Below are 15,239 nucleotides of genomic sequence, written 5' to 3' on the forward strand. Positions count from 1 at the left end.
AACTCCGAGGAAAATTCAAAAGCTCAAACACATCAAAGGAATGGATAACAACTGTTTTATTCCTGACATGTTACAGGCATTATACACTTAACATGCATTAAAAGTAATATTACCACTGACAGAGATATATATGTATATACAGGTCACTGCCTCTGGTGAAAGCAGACTGACACCTAGAACCTTCTACACACTTATTCAGATCAGTTACTTTGTAAAAGGCATGGTTAATTAGGCAGCAAGTTTTTTTTTTATATCTGGGCCTTTTATAGACGTATATTCAGTATGCGTTTTTCTCATTGTTGAAGGACGTAGTTGCCTAAAATTGCTTTCATCTATTTTATTTGGAAATCATGCCACATCTCCTAATTCTTATTCGGTAGTTCAAAAGAGAAAATAATGTGTGAAACAGTCACAGAGGAACGACAATCAGTGATACCAATTATAGCTCAGACTGGCCATCCAAAAATTAGGAATGCATACAAAAGTTTTTCTAGGGGCCTCATTGGCCGAGTGGTCTAAGTAGTTACTACTGTTATCACTAGCCAGTCAACACTGAGCTTGTGGGTTCGAATTACGTTCATGCGGGTGCACTTGACTCCAATCTTAATTGACCAGGATTGTAAGTTTTCATATCGAGGTCAGTGGGTTTTTTTCCGGGCACTACGGCTCCCTCCACTAATAAAAACAAAATAGCCTAAATGCGGTGCTTAAAAGTGGCGTTCAAATACAAAAAAAATCTAAATCAAATCATAAGTTTTTCGAAGGTTTATACGTTGGAATCATCCACTGGTATAATTTAATGTAAAACTATTATCTATCTACATTTGTATATTTCAAGTCAAATAAGAAAAGAAAAAATCGTTTGCTTTGTTTCTTTACTTTTATTACCATCGATAAAAATGATATGAGTCAATACAAAGTTGTGTTTGATATGATATAACAATTACATGGTTATTTTAATACAACAAACAGTATAAGGATTTGCAGTAGTTATTTGACTAAATTCTACACTTAACATGCATTAAAAGTACTAGTTAGAACTCAAAATTACCTTAAAACCAAAGTGATAATGTGTTATTTTTAAGGATGAACTGTATACATAGAATGTCCATCCAAATTGACTTCATATACACACTTTCAGCAGCCCGAGTTTATTGTATGATATTGCTTTATAAAACATATGATAGAACAATTAATTCAAGAACTAAAAAAAGTCAGGAAAAATAAAACACTTTTCGACTTTAAAAATGATTACCATCGACTGTTTAAAAAACATTTTGAATTAAAAAAAAATGAAGTTTAAAAGTTTGGAGACCTCAATTATGTCAATTGATTAGCATGCAAAAAACACTGAAAAACAATGAAAAAGATGAAAGACCTGTTGAAAATAACAATGAGCCAAAACTGAACTCATACAATGTATGAAGTTTCCAAATGATAGTATGGACTTCACAATATCAATTTTGGAGAAAAGTTTTACCAATCAGATAAAAGTCCAATTGGGGCTATATTTCCTTATCTGCTTTATCTGAAAACTTTGCTTCCTGATATTTCTTTTTGTAGGTTAAGGTAGTACAACAATCTTTTGTTTTCTATAGTTAATTGTCCTCCTTTATTTTTTTTTTATACTTTACTACTAAAGGTAACAATGGATTATGGACCAATACTGTGAGGCAAATTATAATTCTTTGTGTATACTATTTTTGTAATGTATTTTGGTCCCATCCAAAAAAACAGTAACTGTTACACCATAAATTTATTTCTCTTTCACAGAAAATCACAATTTATATATGTGAATTAAAGGATAAGAACTGAGAAGAATATAAACATGTAAATGATAACATCACAACAGTACATATTAAGATGATTCTATAAGTATGCCAATAATGGCAGTGATACCAATAATATGGCACAAAGTCTAGTATTGCACGTTCATCTGTGATTTTTAATATTATATGAGTATATACTAACCAGGCCAATAACCTGCCTAAACAAACTCATTTGATTTAGATACAAGTACGGTATATGCATTATAACATACATAACTTAAGGTTATTATCAAGCATCCTTTCAATTTAACTCAGCTGAACATAAAAGGGGTAATGAACAACCAAATAAAAATGCTTGATAGAATTTCTATGGTCTGCATGCCATAGTACTTGAAAATAGTGAGGTTTATCGAAATCATAATTCAACTGACTGTTTGCTGTCAATGTTACATACACAAGGCTATAAGTAAGTAGTTGTAATTATTATTTCTAATGATGACTTGTCTATCATATCTCTTCTTAATTGAACAATTAACTTTTCTTATTCCGAATACAATAAAAATAGATATCATACATTATAAGTAGCTACAATAAATGCACTTTTAAATTCCCTGAGAATATTAAATACTGTAAACAGAAAGAGAATACTAACAGTGTTTTAACTTAAACAAGTACTAAGAAAGCATTTAAGTAATTGGCAATTATAAATCTCTTTTGATTCAGATATATGCGACAGAACATGCATAACAAAAAATAAAAAAATTACAAGCATCATTTTTAAGGTGCTTTTCTGAAATTGGTCTTTGATTACAGCCAAGAATGACAGTTCATTATTGCAAATGTTGTTTTTATTAATGAGGACATATACCGTAAGTTCCATTTAATTAAGTCTTTATAGAGATGTAAGTAAAACCCTAACACCTCCATCCATTTCAAATTTATCTGGTCTACCTTAACAGAAACTCACAGTCCAATTTGATACTTTAACCAGGTGCTCCGCAGGGCGCAGCTTTATACGACCGCAGAGGTCGAACCCTGAACAGTTGGGGCAAGTATGGACAAAACATTCAAGCGTGATACAGCTCTGAATTTGGATTGTGATCAAATTTTTGACATTACATGGGTTTTTTTTACACAAAACAAATGTCAAGATTTTACAAATCAATTAAAGATTTCTTCTTCAAACTTTTTAAATCTAAAATTAAATAGTTGACACAGCATAGGTTTCTGACACAGAATGAATGTGGTCTAATGAACTTAAAAGTTTTTTTTTGCCTTTGAGCAATTCACTATGCTGTTGAATATTAATCCTCTCAAAAAAATGTTTGAAGAAATTTTCTTTTTATTTATGAAATCTGAAATGAGAAAAATTTAACCCCCCCCCTTTTTTTTTCACATCCCCGTTTCCTTTCTCCAAAACTGATATCAATTCAAATTTCTAATGGAGTTTGCAACAATAACTACTCTTTTAAATACATCATAAAATATTAAAATGTAAAATAAAGTGCTTGTTATCACTGAATGGTAAAGATTGGTTGGTAGTAAAAGTGAATATACATTGTTTATTGTATAAAACAATAAAAAAAACTTCATCAGCAACATTTTATATTGGCAAATTTCCAATGAAGTTATTTACATAAAGTTATTGGCAAATAAAAATAGAAAATGACATCATAGTCATGTCTGGCAAATTTCCAACATATATTATCAACTACTATTCTATACAAAGAAAGATAACTCCAATTGAAAATTAAGTACATTTTTAGATTCAGCATATCAAAGAACCTAACTGATTGATTTTTTGTCAAAATCAAACTAAGTTTAATTTTGGACCCTTTGGACCTTAATGTAGACCAATTTGAAAACGGGACCAAAAGTTAAGAATCTACATACACAGTCATGACAGTTAGATTCGGCATATCAAACAACCCCAATTATTCAATTTTGATGAAATCAAACAAAGTTTAATTTTGGACCCTTTGGGCCGCTTATTCTGTTGGGACCAAAACTCCCAAAATCAATACCAACCTTCCTTTTATGGTCATAAACCTTGTGTTTAAATTTCATAGATTTCTATTTACTTATACTAACGTTATGGTGCGAAAACCAAGAAAAATGCTTATTTGGGTCCCTTTTTGGCCCCTAATTCCTAAACTGTTGGGACTTAAACTCCCAAAATCAATACCAACCTTCCTTTTGTAGTCATTAACATTGTGTTTAAATTTCATTGATTTTTATTTACTTAAACTAAAGTTATTGTGCGAAAACCAAGAATAATGCTTATTTGGGCCCTTTTTTGGCCCCTAATTCCTAAACTGTTGAAACCTAAACTCCCAAAATCAATCCCAACCGTTCTTTTGTGGTCATAAACCTTGTGTCAAAATTTCATAGATTTCTATTAACTTAAACTAAAGTTATAGTGCGAAAACCAAGAAAATGCTTATTTGGGCCCTTTTTGGCCCCTAATTCCTAAAATGTTGGGACCAAAACTCCCAAAATCAATACCAACCTTCCTTTTGTGGTCATAAACCTTGTGTTAAAATTTCATAGATTTCCATTCACTTTTACTAAAGTTAGAGAGCGAAAACTAAAAGTATTCGGACGCCGGACGACGACGACGACGACGACGACGCCAACGTGATAGCAATATACGACGAAAAATTTTTCAAATTTTGCGGTCGTATAAAAACCGCAGTATCATAGAAAATTTAATTATTTGTTTTACCATTGCGACTTTTGGTTTATGGTATTAAAAGGTGCTAAATGTTAAAATTTATAAAATAATACACAATATTTGATATCACAGTCTAGCTTTAACTATGATAACTAACATACTACGCCTACAGTGGATTCATTTAATATCATGGGTGCCAATTTTTGTGGATTTAGGAAAACTTGCATTTCTTGGATATTTAGTGTTATGGTTTTTCCAGTCTGCATACAACCTAATAGAAAATGTGTCATTCTTTGAACATTTAAGTTTGTGGTTCAAGGGTACCCCGATATCCACAAAAATTGGTATTCAGCAAATAATAATAAATCCAAAGTATCATTAGTATTAACAGGACTATACATAAATATTAAATCCCTTTAATAAATAAATATAAATGAACACTTCAATACATAATACAAAACCACAAGTTAATATTTAAACCTTAAGGTGACTTCTCCTTTGATTTTAATAGAGGAATAAAAAAGACTTTTCAAAGAGAAAATTTTCAGGAAGATTTTCACCCTTTCTTTTAGAATAACTTGTAACTCCACCTGTGATCTTTACTTGCATGCCCACAACAAGTGCAAGAAAACAGATATTAGTAATGGTAAGTGCTGCTGCTTTTTGGCCCTAGCATGCAGCACTGTGGGATAAGATCAAACAGTAGTCAGCTAAAAGTAAGAATACAGAGTCTGGATGGGATGACATACAAAACTGAATATCTGGCTCAGTGTGTTGGTCTAGTACAAAGCAAGATTAATAAATTTATCACAGTAAACACCATACTAATATGTTCTCATCCTTAAATATTCATGTAAAATTTGCTGCTAGGTGTTATATTCTTACCCATTCAAATATTAGGATAGATAAAAAGATAAGGATTTCTTTTACACAAATTTAAAACCATGTTTATCATTATAAATGGGTTTTTTTTCTGAAATCTTTACAAAAAGCTTTTTTTCTCCACTGAAATTCATTACAATTATCTCTTTTTTCTGAAATTCATTACAAATATCTTTTTTTTTCTGATTTCATTACTAAAGCTCTTTTTTTCTGAAATTCATAACAAAAAGCTCTTTTTTTCCTGAAATTCATTACTAACAGCTCTTTGCTTCTGAAATTCATTACTAACAGCTCTTTGCTTCTGAAATCATTAGCTCTTTTTCAGAATTCATAAAAATATCTCTTTCATTTTTGAAATTCATTACTATTAGCTCTTTTCTTTCTGAAATTCATTACTTTAACTTTTTTTCTTTCTGATATTCATTACAAATAGCTCTTTTTGTACCCTGATGAAGTTTATATAATAATATGATGCCTATCAAAGTGTTACAATTATCACCTTCAATGTAGCTCTATTCCTAAAAATCAAAGGGTGATCACCTTAATATGAGATTTTAAATCATCCACCATCACTTTAAACAAATTTTTCATACACACTTAACATTAAAATTCTTTAATATATGCCTTAATTTTAGAAGAAAATCTCCATATATATTTTACAGATGTTGATTTTTCTTCACATACCATTTTATAAGTTTCATATTACAATGGAATTCTTTCAAACATTTGATCAGGCATATCTCTGTTAACAATTCATAACCTTTCAAAAATATCTGGTCAATATCATAAACACTAAAAATTGTATGAGGCAACACATTTTTTTTCATTTTCTCATTATTTTTTTCTGATACCATCAAATAAAGTTTAATTGTAGTCCCAAATGTTTGGGACAAAGGTGGTTGAGAATTTGGTAAAATTTTACTTGAAGGATAAGCCTAAGGTAAGATAACTGACTGTAAAATGTATTTGGAGAGATTCTAAACAAAATAGCTTGCATTGTTAAACTGTAAACAACCCTTTAAATAAATAATTAATACAGTATACAGTGTCAATTTGAATCTTAGAGATGACTTGCATTACTGTTTTAAAAGTGGACTAGAAGGAGGAGTTACAGAAGTAGATTTTCCCGTTTTTCTTGAACGTAATGACAGTCTTCTGGCTGTTCTTTTTATAGGGCCTTCTTCATTAGCAGTATCAGTGCTACTACCTGAAAAGATAAAGTTTCAAATAGATGACATGCAATTCTTATACATTAGTGAGATATGCCACTTAAACATTTACACAGCAAGGAAGGACAGAGATTCAAATATAACCTGTAATATAAGAAGAGGCTGTCAGAGTGACAACAAACTGGATTTTCCTGCAGAGGTTGAACCCTGACCAGTTGAGCAAGTATAGATCACATTGAGGATTAAAACAGCCTTAATAAGTGTTTGAATATATAACACAACATAGGTTTGTGACCAAAAATGAATGTGGTCAAAGAACTGAAAAATTGGAAATTGGAAATTTACCTATTATGGTCCAATATCCAATATCTAAGTTCACATGTTAAATCAGCAGATCAAAAGACCATAATAATTCAATATTTGATGAAATACTTATTAATTAAACCATTTCTGTTCAAAGGGAAATAACTAAAAATAAACAAGAGACCAAATGACATAGAAATTAATAGTTTGTTCAAAGGGGAATAACACAAATTCATATAATAAAAATCAATTTTGCTACTGAAAAGTATACTACTCAACAAGGAGAACAGCAAAATCATGAAAATTGAACTTGACCTATATTCAAAGGGAACTACACATCTTAATTTGAAAAGATTTCATATTAATGAATGGACACTGTTTGACAGCTGCCTACCTACAAGCCATACATCCCAAAATCAATAACTGTTTTTCTTTGGAAAATTGAGTTAAAATTCAGATACTTTTTCAACCATTGTCTTGAAAGAATCTGACAACAATCTCTTCTAGATTCTGAATTTGAAATTTTTACATCAGCCAATGAAATTTAAGCCTTCAAATTTTTGAAGGTGTGCACAACAAAACCAAAGGACCCAAAATTTCTTTAAATTATATACAGGGGATTTATATTGCAATCAGATTAAATTTTCAAAGGAAAAGATTTTACAGAAAAAATATTCATATTGACTTAGTTGTCAAACTTCCTAAAAATATCACTGAGGTTTAAAGGAGGATGGGGATGGGGTAAACTGTCAATCTATTCTAAATGACACCTAACTGGTTTATAATACTGTGTAGATTTCAAAGGTTAAAAAAAGTAGCATGATAATACATTTTGAAACTTCTAATTAATAAATTAATAAATGGAATTGAATTATCTAAACAATTACCAAGAGTTTTAAATAATGTACAATAAAAGTGAATTCATGAGTCTAATAATTAATTAAGCATAAAAATTATGTTTTATACAAGGAACTATTAAATGCATACTTCATAAAATTAGTCAAGTTAGCATTGCAACAGAATATAATCAATTGCTTTCAAATAGAGAGGATAGAAGCTTAATTTTTGGAAATGCTGCCATATTGTTTACTGATTTTTATCTGACATAAAAACATTTCATTTAATGGACTTCATTACATTCTTTGAAATCTTTCAGTAGCACATTCACTGTTTTTATTGAGGGCTGAAAAGTGTGTTACTGTATTAAATATATTTTGTCATCACTTATTAAAATATTAACTGCTCTAAATATGAATATATTTTTCTATTAAAAAATGTATCTTGAAAGTCTGCTGAACACTGCCAGATGGACATGTGTACCTTTCTATTATTAGATACACTAAAAATTGCTTATAGAATCTTTGATACTGAGGACCATACAAAAAATTGCAGCTATTTCATATAACAAATATAGTTGTCCTATCACTCATAATTAAGATTGAAATTCACAAAACTTTTTTCTCTTACAGCAGTCACTGAACCTTGAACATTAGGTTAAGGACAATGGACATATACCAAACAGTAAATTCCTAACATAAGGCATCTGTATATATACATGATATGAAGTATACCTTCTAAAAAATAGGTTACATGCCCTAAGGGCCAGGTGAGCTAAAAATACCTCAACCAAACACTTTAACCTGAGAGGGACAAAAGGACGGACAAACGAATGAAAAGACACAGATCAGAAAACATAATGCCCATAAAAAACTAGAGAGGTTATTTTAATAGATAAAACAAGTCACCAAAGTTTCAAGAAAACTGCTCAAATTATTTGGAAGTTATGTCTGAAAACTAGAAAATCACCCTTTTTTAATGAAAAAAAACTTTTAATTGAAACAAAAAATCAAAAATTTATAAAATAATATTGAAAGAGAGTTCACATTTATAGATATAAATAATTCACCAAAGTTTATTGCAAATTGATAAAAGTGCTTTTGATTTAATGTGGAGGATTCAGACTTAGAACACACAAACTTAACTGATCAACAAACAAACAATTAAATTAACAAAATAGTATAAATCCACTCCACATGTTTAGGAAAGAGGATTAACATTATTGCACATTTCAACAGTGTAAAATAACCCACTATAAAACACTAATAGACTTGCAGCAAAAAGTGATCAAATTATTTCTTGAGAATTTATCCACATTTTGGAATTTTTATAATAAAAATGGTACAACTGAGAAATATTCTAATCTAACAACTTTATTAATCATCTACATAAATTAATTAAGAATCCTATGGACAAACCTTTGATAATTTTTTTCAAATTTTTCAGCACAAATAGATTTCATACCTAAAGAATTATATTTGCATAACTCCTTAATATTTTATACTTGTACAAAGTTAATTAACAGAAATGAAATTAACACAAAAGCTCATACAACATTGACTGAGCTAAAATTTACAACATCAAGAACAAAATTCAACAAATGTATGTTAATTATTGGTGAATTAGTAAAATTTGTATTAAAGATTATTTCACCAAGCTTTCATGCAGAAATGAAATAATTCCCCATGCAACGTTGCCATTGCCATCAATCAACCTAATAAAAAGTTCCATTCACCAGTAATGTCATAACTTCACAAATGCTGAATTTTCTATAAAAAACGTTAAAAAGAACAAATATCACAACAAGAAACCATCTGATGCTTTATTCACTTTCTTCATATGCAAAATCCTTTCTTAAACATTGTGTAACTTCACTAAGTTTGATAAAGTTAAAAAAGACTATTTTTCTTATTATTACATTATATCTTTGATCAGTATTCATTTAACAATAGTTTATAATTAAGATATTGGATGTTAGGGTAGATAAAATGTTTTTAAAATTAATAGATAATTTTTATTCATTAAATTATAATGAATGAGAAAAGATATTGGTTAAAAAGGTACAGTAAATGAATGTTTAATAAATAGAATTCACAAGTTGAATTGAAATGATGTGGAATCTTTTTAACAAAGATCAAGTGTCAAAATAAATGTTACCCTGCAACAGACTTTCTATTGACCTCTTAGAAATATTTTTATTGGGTTCCTTTATATCGACAAGTGGTGTACACTCCAAACAGGTGACCTCAAGTTTATGGCTTCATTTTTAAAAATCCAATAGACAATTGCAAGCTCAGCAAGGGTCCTAGGGTTTGCCGGTATCTTATAGAAAGATTTCAATATTCAGAGAAAACACTAAATAGTAAAATGATTTAAAAGAGGTGAAACGAGAATTATCAAAAGTAGACAATTCAATAATGATAATTTCTCTTGAAATTCAGATTAGCTAGTTTCTAAGGGAGTCCCTAATTCAAATATATATCTTCTTATAATGTTAAACAAGAATGTGTCCATAGTACAGGGATGCCCCACTCGTACTATCATTTAAGTGGACCATGAAATTGGGGTAAAAACTTTAATTTGAAATTAAAATTAGTAAGATCATATCATAGGGAACATGTGTACTAAGTTTCAAGTTGATGTAACTTTAACTTCATCAAAAACTACCTTCACCAAAAACTTTAACCTGAACTTCACACTATCATTTTCTATGTTCAGTGGACCATGAAATTGGGGTAAAAACTATAACAGTATGCACCACATTATTAATGTTATTTCGAAAAGACAGAAAAAATATTACAGTAATTTCTTATAATTTAATTCTTAATTCCATTTTAAACCGTAGAAAACCATGAAAAATGTTGATGACGTCTCGGTCACATGACTAAATTTTGTCTATGAGTTGATAACAAAATAACATCAGCCAATCTGAAGACACGTTACATCGTAAATTAAATTATTATGTTAAACATAAGTGTAACTAGTGTAACAGCCAAAATTTTCAGGAGAAATAGATTTTCATTCTCAATTTTAATAAATATACACCTGTTTTAATCTGGATTTTCCTTGGACAGAAAACACAAAGACTATTAAATGGCCACTGTTCACATATCTCATCATGCTAAGTGACATTATAGAAACTTAATATGATTGTGAATAAAGCATTCAGATAACAGAAACATACAAAGACTTACCACATCTCTTCAGTTATATACTAATAGAAAATTACAAAAGATGGTTAGCTATACCATATAACCATAAGCCAAAAACGCCAGATTTACTACTACTGTTAATTTTACATTGAAGTCTAATGCATATATAATTGTCGACAGGGTAAAAAAGCAATCAAATTGAACGTATAATCAGCCTGCTAAAAAAGCTCAAATGTGCTACTGAAATTGTTTTTTCTTCATAAATAATGAACTTAAATGCTCAAGAATTCAATTGCAATCAATCCAATAAATATTAATACATGAATCATATAATTGCAAATAAAATAGTTCCCACCTCAAATAAGCATACAGAATATTATAATATTGACACTGCAGGTAGCTTAAAGATATTTTCAATAGAAAATTAACAAGAAACAGAATAATACAAAAACTACAATAAGATGAAATAAAATTTGAAAAACTGAACTAAATAAGAAAAAAAAAAGATACTGCAATTTCATAAAATATATCCTGTGTGCTACTATTTAAAATTTCTAAACAAAAAGTAGGTCACATCACTAATTCAAGTAATCTCATATCTGTATTATGTCAGAAGTAAACAAGAATGTGTCCATAGTACACAGATGCCCCACTCGTACTATCATTTTCTATGTTCAGTGGACCGTGAAATTGGGGTCAAAACTTTAATTTGGAATTAAAATTAGAAAGATCATATCCTAGGGAAAATGTGTACTAAGTTTCAAGTTGATGTAATTTTAACTTCATCAAAAGCTACCTTGACCAAAATTTGTAACCTGAACTTCGCACTATCATTTTCTATGTTCAGTGGACCATGAAATTGGGGTCAAAACTATAATTTGGCATTAAAATTAGAAAGATCATATCATGGGAAACATGTGTACTAAGTTTCAAGTTGATTGGACTTCAACTTCTTCAAAAACTACCTTGACCAAAAACTTTAACCTGAAGCGAACGGACGCACGGACAAACGAACGGAGGCACAGGCCAGAAAACATAATGCCCTTCTACTATCTTAGGTGGGCATAAAAATAAATAAACTAAAAACGCTATTTAAGTTTGTATTTTCTGCAAACCATGATTGGGTGAATACTTTTGATGGAATAATCTCAGAACTATAATTTTGCTGTTGAAAAGTTGTCTATTTTGCATTGACAACTTTAGAGTAATTGCAAATTAAACTATTTATCTTCTTCAACTCTTATAACCTATAGGCATCATTTGTTTATTTTTTTTTTATTGCTGCAGATAAGAAATACAAAACAAAAAAAAACATATTTTCAAGGAATATAGTTCATCAATTTTTAGCTGTGTTTATGAAGAAATATTTAAAAGAATTACAGAAAACAATCTAGAGTTAAATACAATCATCTACTGAAGGGAATCTGACCACATGTTCATGCTACAATAAAACCTACCTCCCAATCATCATCCAATATGTTTGTGTGTTCAAATGGAGAAAAGTTGAGAAAAAAAATATAATTTAATTTTTAAATAATTTTCTTTTAGAAATACTCTTAATTTAAGGTTTGACCTTTTCAACTTCACTATTCAATTTATCTATTTTAATCATGTTAGTTGTAAAACTGAAGCTTATCTAAAAGTGCAGATACAACAGAATTTTTGAATACCATATTTGCACAGTAAGCGTTGCTATATATTACCCTATCACTGATCATGCATTCATTTTCATTCCTAAATCATCATTCCATGTTTACCTGCTTTTAGAATGATCAGCCAAAGTCAACAGATTTTTGGCGACGCAAACCACCTCGATTATTTTTCCCAGGAGCTGTGTGATAATGAACAGTATGATATAAAACAGTACAACTATTGAAGTACTTTGTTATCTTTAATACACAATGTAAATAGGATCTTCCCTTATAATATATATTGTGCAAGACACTTGATTGTGAATTAGCTTCTAAAAGGGTAGGGAATTTTTACTGATGAATTATTTTGGTTTCTTCATAATGGAAGACTTTAACAATACACAATATATAGGTGCTTTTTACACATGAAAGAATTAGAATTCTGACTTTTGAAAGTCTACATGGTTAGTAAGGTTCTCATTATAAAGCATTCTTTATTATTTGTTCAAACTTTCTAGTTAATATTTCTGCTGTTATACTAAATTGAAAATATAGTTTATTTTAGTATTAAGACATTACAAGTATCATTTTGAATTTAGTTCTAATTATCTACTGCTCTTAAAAAAGGTTAACAGTATTATTAAAAAGCCCCTGAGTATTTTCATTTTCATAACCATAATGGGAACATCTTCCATTTCTTAGCTAGGAAAAACATGTGTTAATTGTTAAAATAATAACAACAACAAAAAAAAACTGCCAAGCTGAACCACACAGTCTTTCATGCTTAAAATTCCATAGGTGGGAACAAAGCTAAAAGAAAATCAAACTGTCACGTCCTTTATGCCAAATAGCAGACTGTACTTTCCTACCTCGACTTTGTCTAGCACTAGAGGGAGACATTTGATCAGGACTTGTAAATGTCTGTTCTAATGAACTGGAACTTGCACTCTGTGGCAAGTCTGTAGTTTGGTCACATACTGAAATCAAAAACCAGAAATTCAACATTTCATAAATACATATAATTTCTATACCTTTTTCATTAATAACCAATAAAAGTATAGTACTGTAAGGCAAAATCCACTCTTTCTTTCCGTTCTTGTTATTTTGTAAGAAAAATTAGTTCATGTTTGTGTCCTCTACACGGAAATGTGTTCATTTCATTTTAATAAATCAAAAATAGAAGCAGCAGTTGTCATTAGATAAGGCTTTATATGGTCAGTGACTGTATATAACAATAATTTGTATAGTTTATACATTTTGATGCTCAAATGAATGATGATGAATGGCTGCTTAACATCCAGCAGCAAATTAGAATGCATATTCAGGATGAGAACATGGTAATGAGTTATGTAAATTAATACTGATTTGTACAAGACCGATACACTGAACTAGCTTTTTAATGTGCTAGTTCACAAGGTAACAGTTCAAGGGAAGACATGTCACCTGCTAGATCACAAGGTAACAGTTTAAGGGAAGACATGTCACCTCACCCACACATATCATTCTGACTTAAATCCGACCAGTCTATACTCTTACTCCTAAATGTAATGTTTAGTGGAGAAGCAGCAAATACCAATTTGAAAGTCTTTGGTTGGACCTGGCTGCTCGAATGGAACAAATGCAATAAAATTAATGTAAACTTACTTGTAGAATTAGCTGGGAGAACTGGAGCAAACACACTTGCTGAGAAATCTTCAAACATTGTCATGTCTATGTGGTTTTGTACTAATGTGTCGAAACCTTTGGCACGTTCCTCATAACTGATGTCATTAAGAAAAACAGTAATACAAAGATTCAGTGGTAGTATAGTAATTACACATTTTTTTATAAACTTTCTCTTTTAAATGCCTTCTAATCTTTATTTGCTTTACTCATAATATACACATAATTAAAATTATTTGTATGATTTCAAATGAAGAAGTGTGTTTCCTTTGTCCTCCTTAAATGATACACGAAGAAATGGCAAAAGTCTATTTTCTGGAAGGGAAACCTAAAAAAATCCCTCAAATAGAAAATATAAATAACAGATAGCAAGTACACATCGTGACAGTAAAAGAAATCTATAAAAGTTTGAATTTTCATCCAGCCATGGTCAAGGAGTTCCAAATTGACAAGCCTACATTTATGTGTTGTCAGAGATGAACACAATAATAACAAGAATGTGTCCACAGTACACGAATGCCCCACTCGCACTATCATTTTCTATGTTTAGTGGACCGTGAAATTGGAATAAATTCTCTAATTTGGCATTAAAATTAGAATGATCTTATCAAAGGGAACATGTATACTAAGTTTCAAGTTGATTGGACTTCTACTTTATCAAAAACTACCTTGACCAAAAACTTTAACCTGAAATTTGCACTATCATTTTCTATGTTCAGTGAACCGTAAAATTGGGGTCAAAACTCTAATTTGGCATTTAAATTAGAAAGATCATATCATAGGGCACATGTATACTAAGTTTCAAGTTGATTGGACTTCAACTTCATCAAAAAGTACCTTGACCAAAAACTTTAACCTGAAGCGGGACAGACGGACGAACGGACGAACAGACGGACGCACGGACGAACGGACGGACGAACGGACGCACAGACCAGAAAACATAATGCCCCTCTACTATCGTAGGTGGGGCATAAAAATAAACAAAGGATACAATGAGTGATACAAGGACATTTGAGCCCTTTTAATACGACTGGCATTTATTGCAGCAGCCCTGACTAGACCGGGTAGGATTTTACGATCCACTATTGCACCATTAAATAGAGGTCCAAAATATGGAATCTAAAAAATATAAAAATAGTTATCAAATTAATCAAGAGGCA

General features: G+C 30.2%; 1 protein-coding gene across 43 annotated transcripts in view; it reads right to left on the reverse strand.

Moving 5' to 3' along the window:
• Positions 1 to 5,673: 5,673 nt before the first annotated feature.
• The window catches only part of LOC139517028 (ral GTPase-activating protein subunit alpha-1-like), a 66,537-nt gene continuing 56,971 nt past the window's right edge, over positions 5,674 to 15,239 (reverse strand). For 21 of the 43 annotated variants that reach the window (XM_071307614.1, XM_071307613.1, XM_071307603.1 and 18 more), the window contains 4 exons: positions 15,071 to 15,198; positions 14,062 to 14,177; positions 13,287 to 13,394; positions 5,674 to 6,532 (listed from right to left, as the gene is read on the reverse strand). In XM_071307614.1, coding sequence (XP_071163715.1) covers positions 6,402 to 6,532; positions 13,287 to 13,394; positions 14,062 to 14,177; positions 15,071 to 15,198 — 483 coding nt within the window. In that variant the 3' untranslated portion in view covers positions 5,674 to 6,401. Of the gene's footprint in view, positions 6,533 to 10,828; positions 10,849 to 12,543; positions 12,618 to 13,286; positions 13,395 to 14,061; positions 14,178 to 15,070; positions 15,199 to 15,239 lie in introns of all 43 variants that reach the window. The other 22 variants (XM_071307616.1, XM_071307611.1, XM_071307605.1 and 19 more) reach the window with 3 other exon arrangements.

Source organism: Mytilus edulis, chromosome 3, assembly GCF_963676685.1.
Source record: "Mytilus edulis chromosome 3, xbMytEdul2.2, whole genome shotgun sequence".
In the NCBI taxonomy this organism is placed as follows: domain Eukaryota; kingdom Metazoa; phylum Mollusca; class Bivalvia; order Mytilida; family Mytilidae; genus Mytilus; species Mytilus edulis.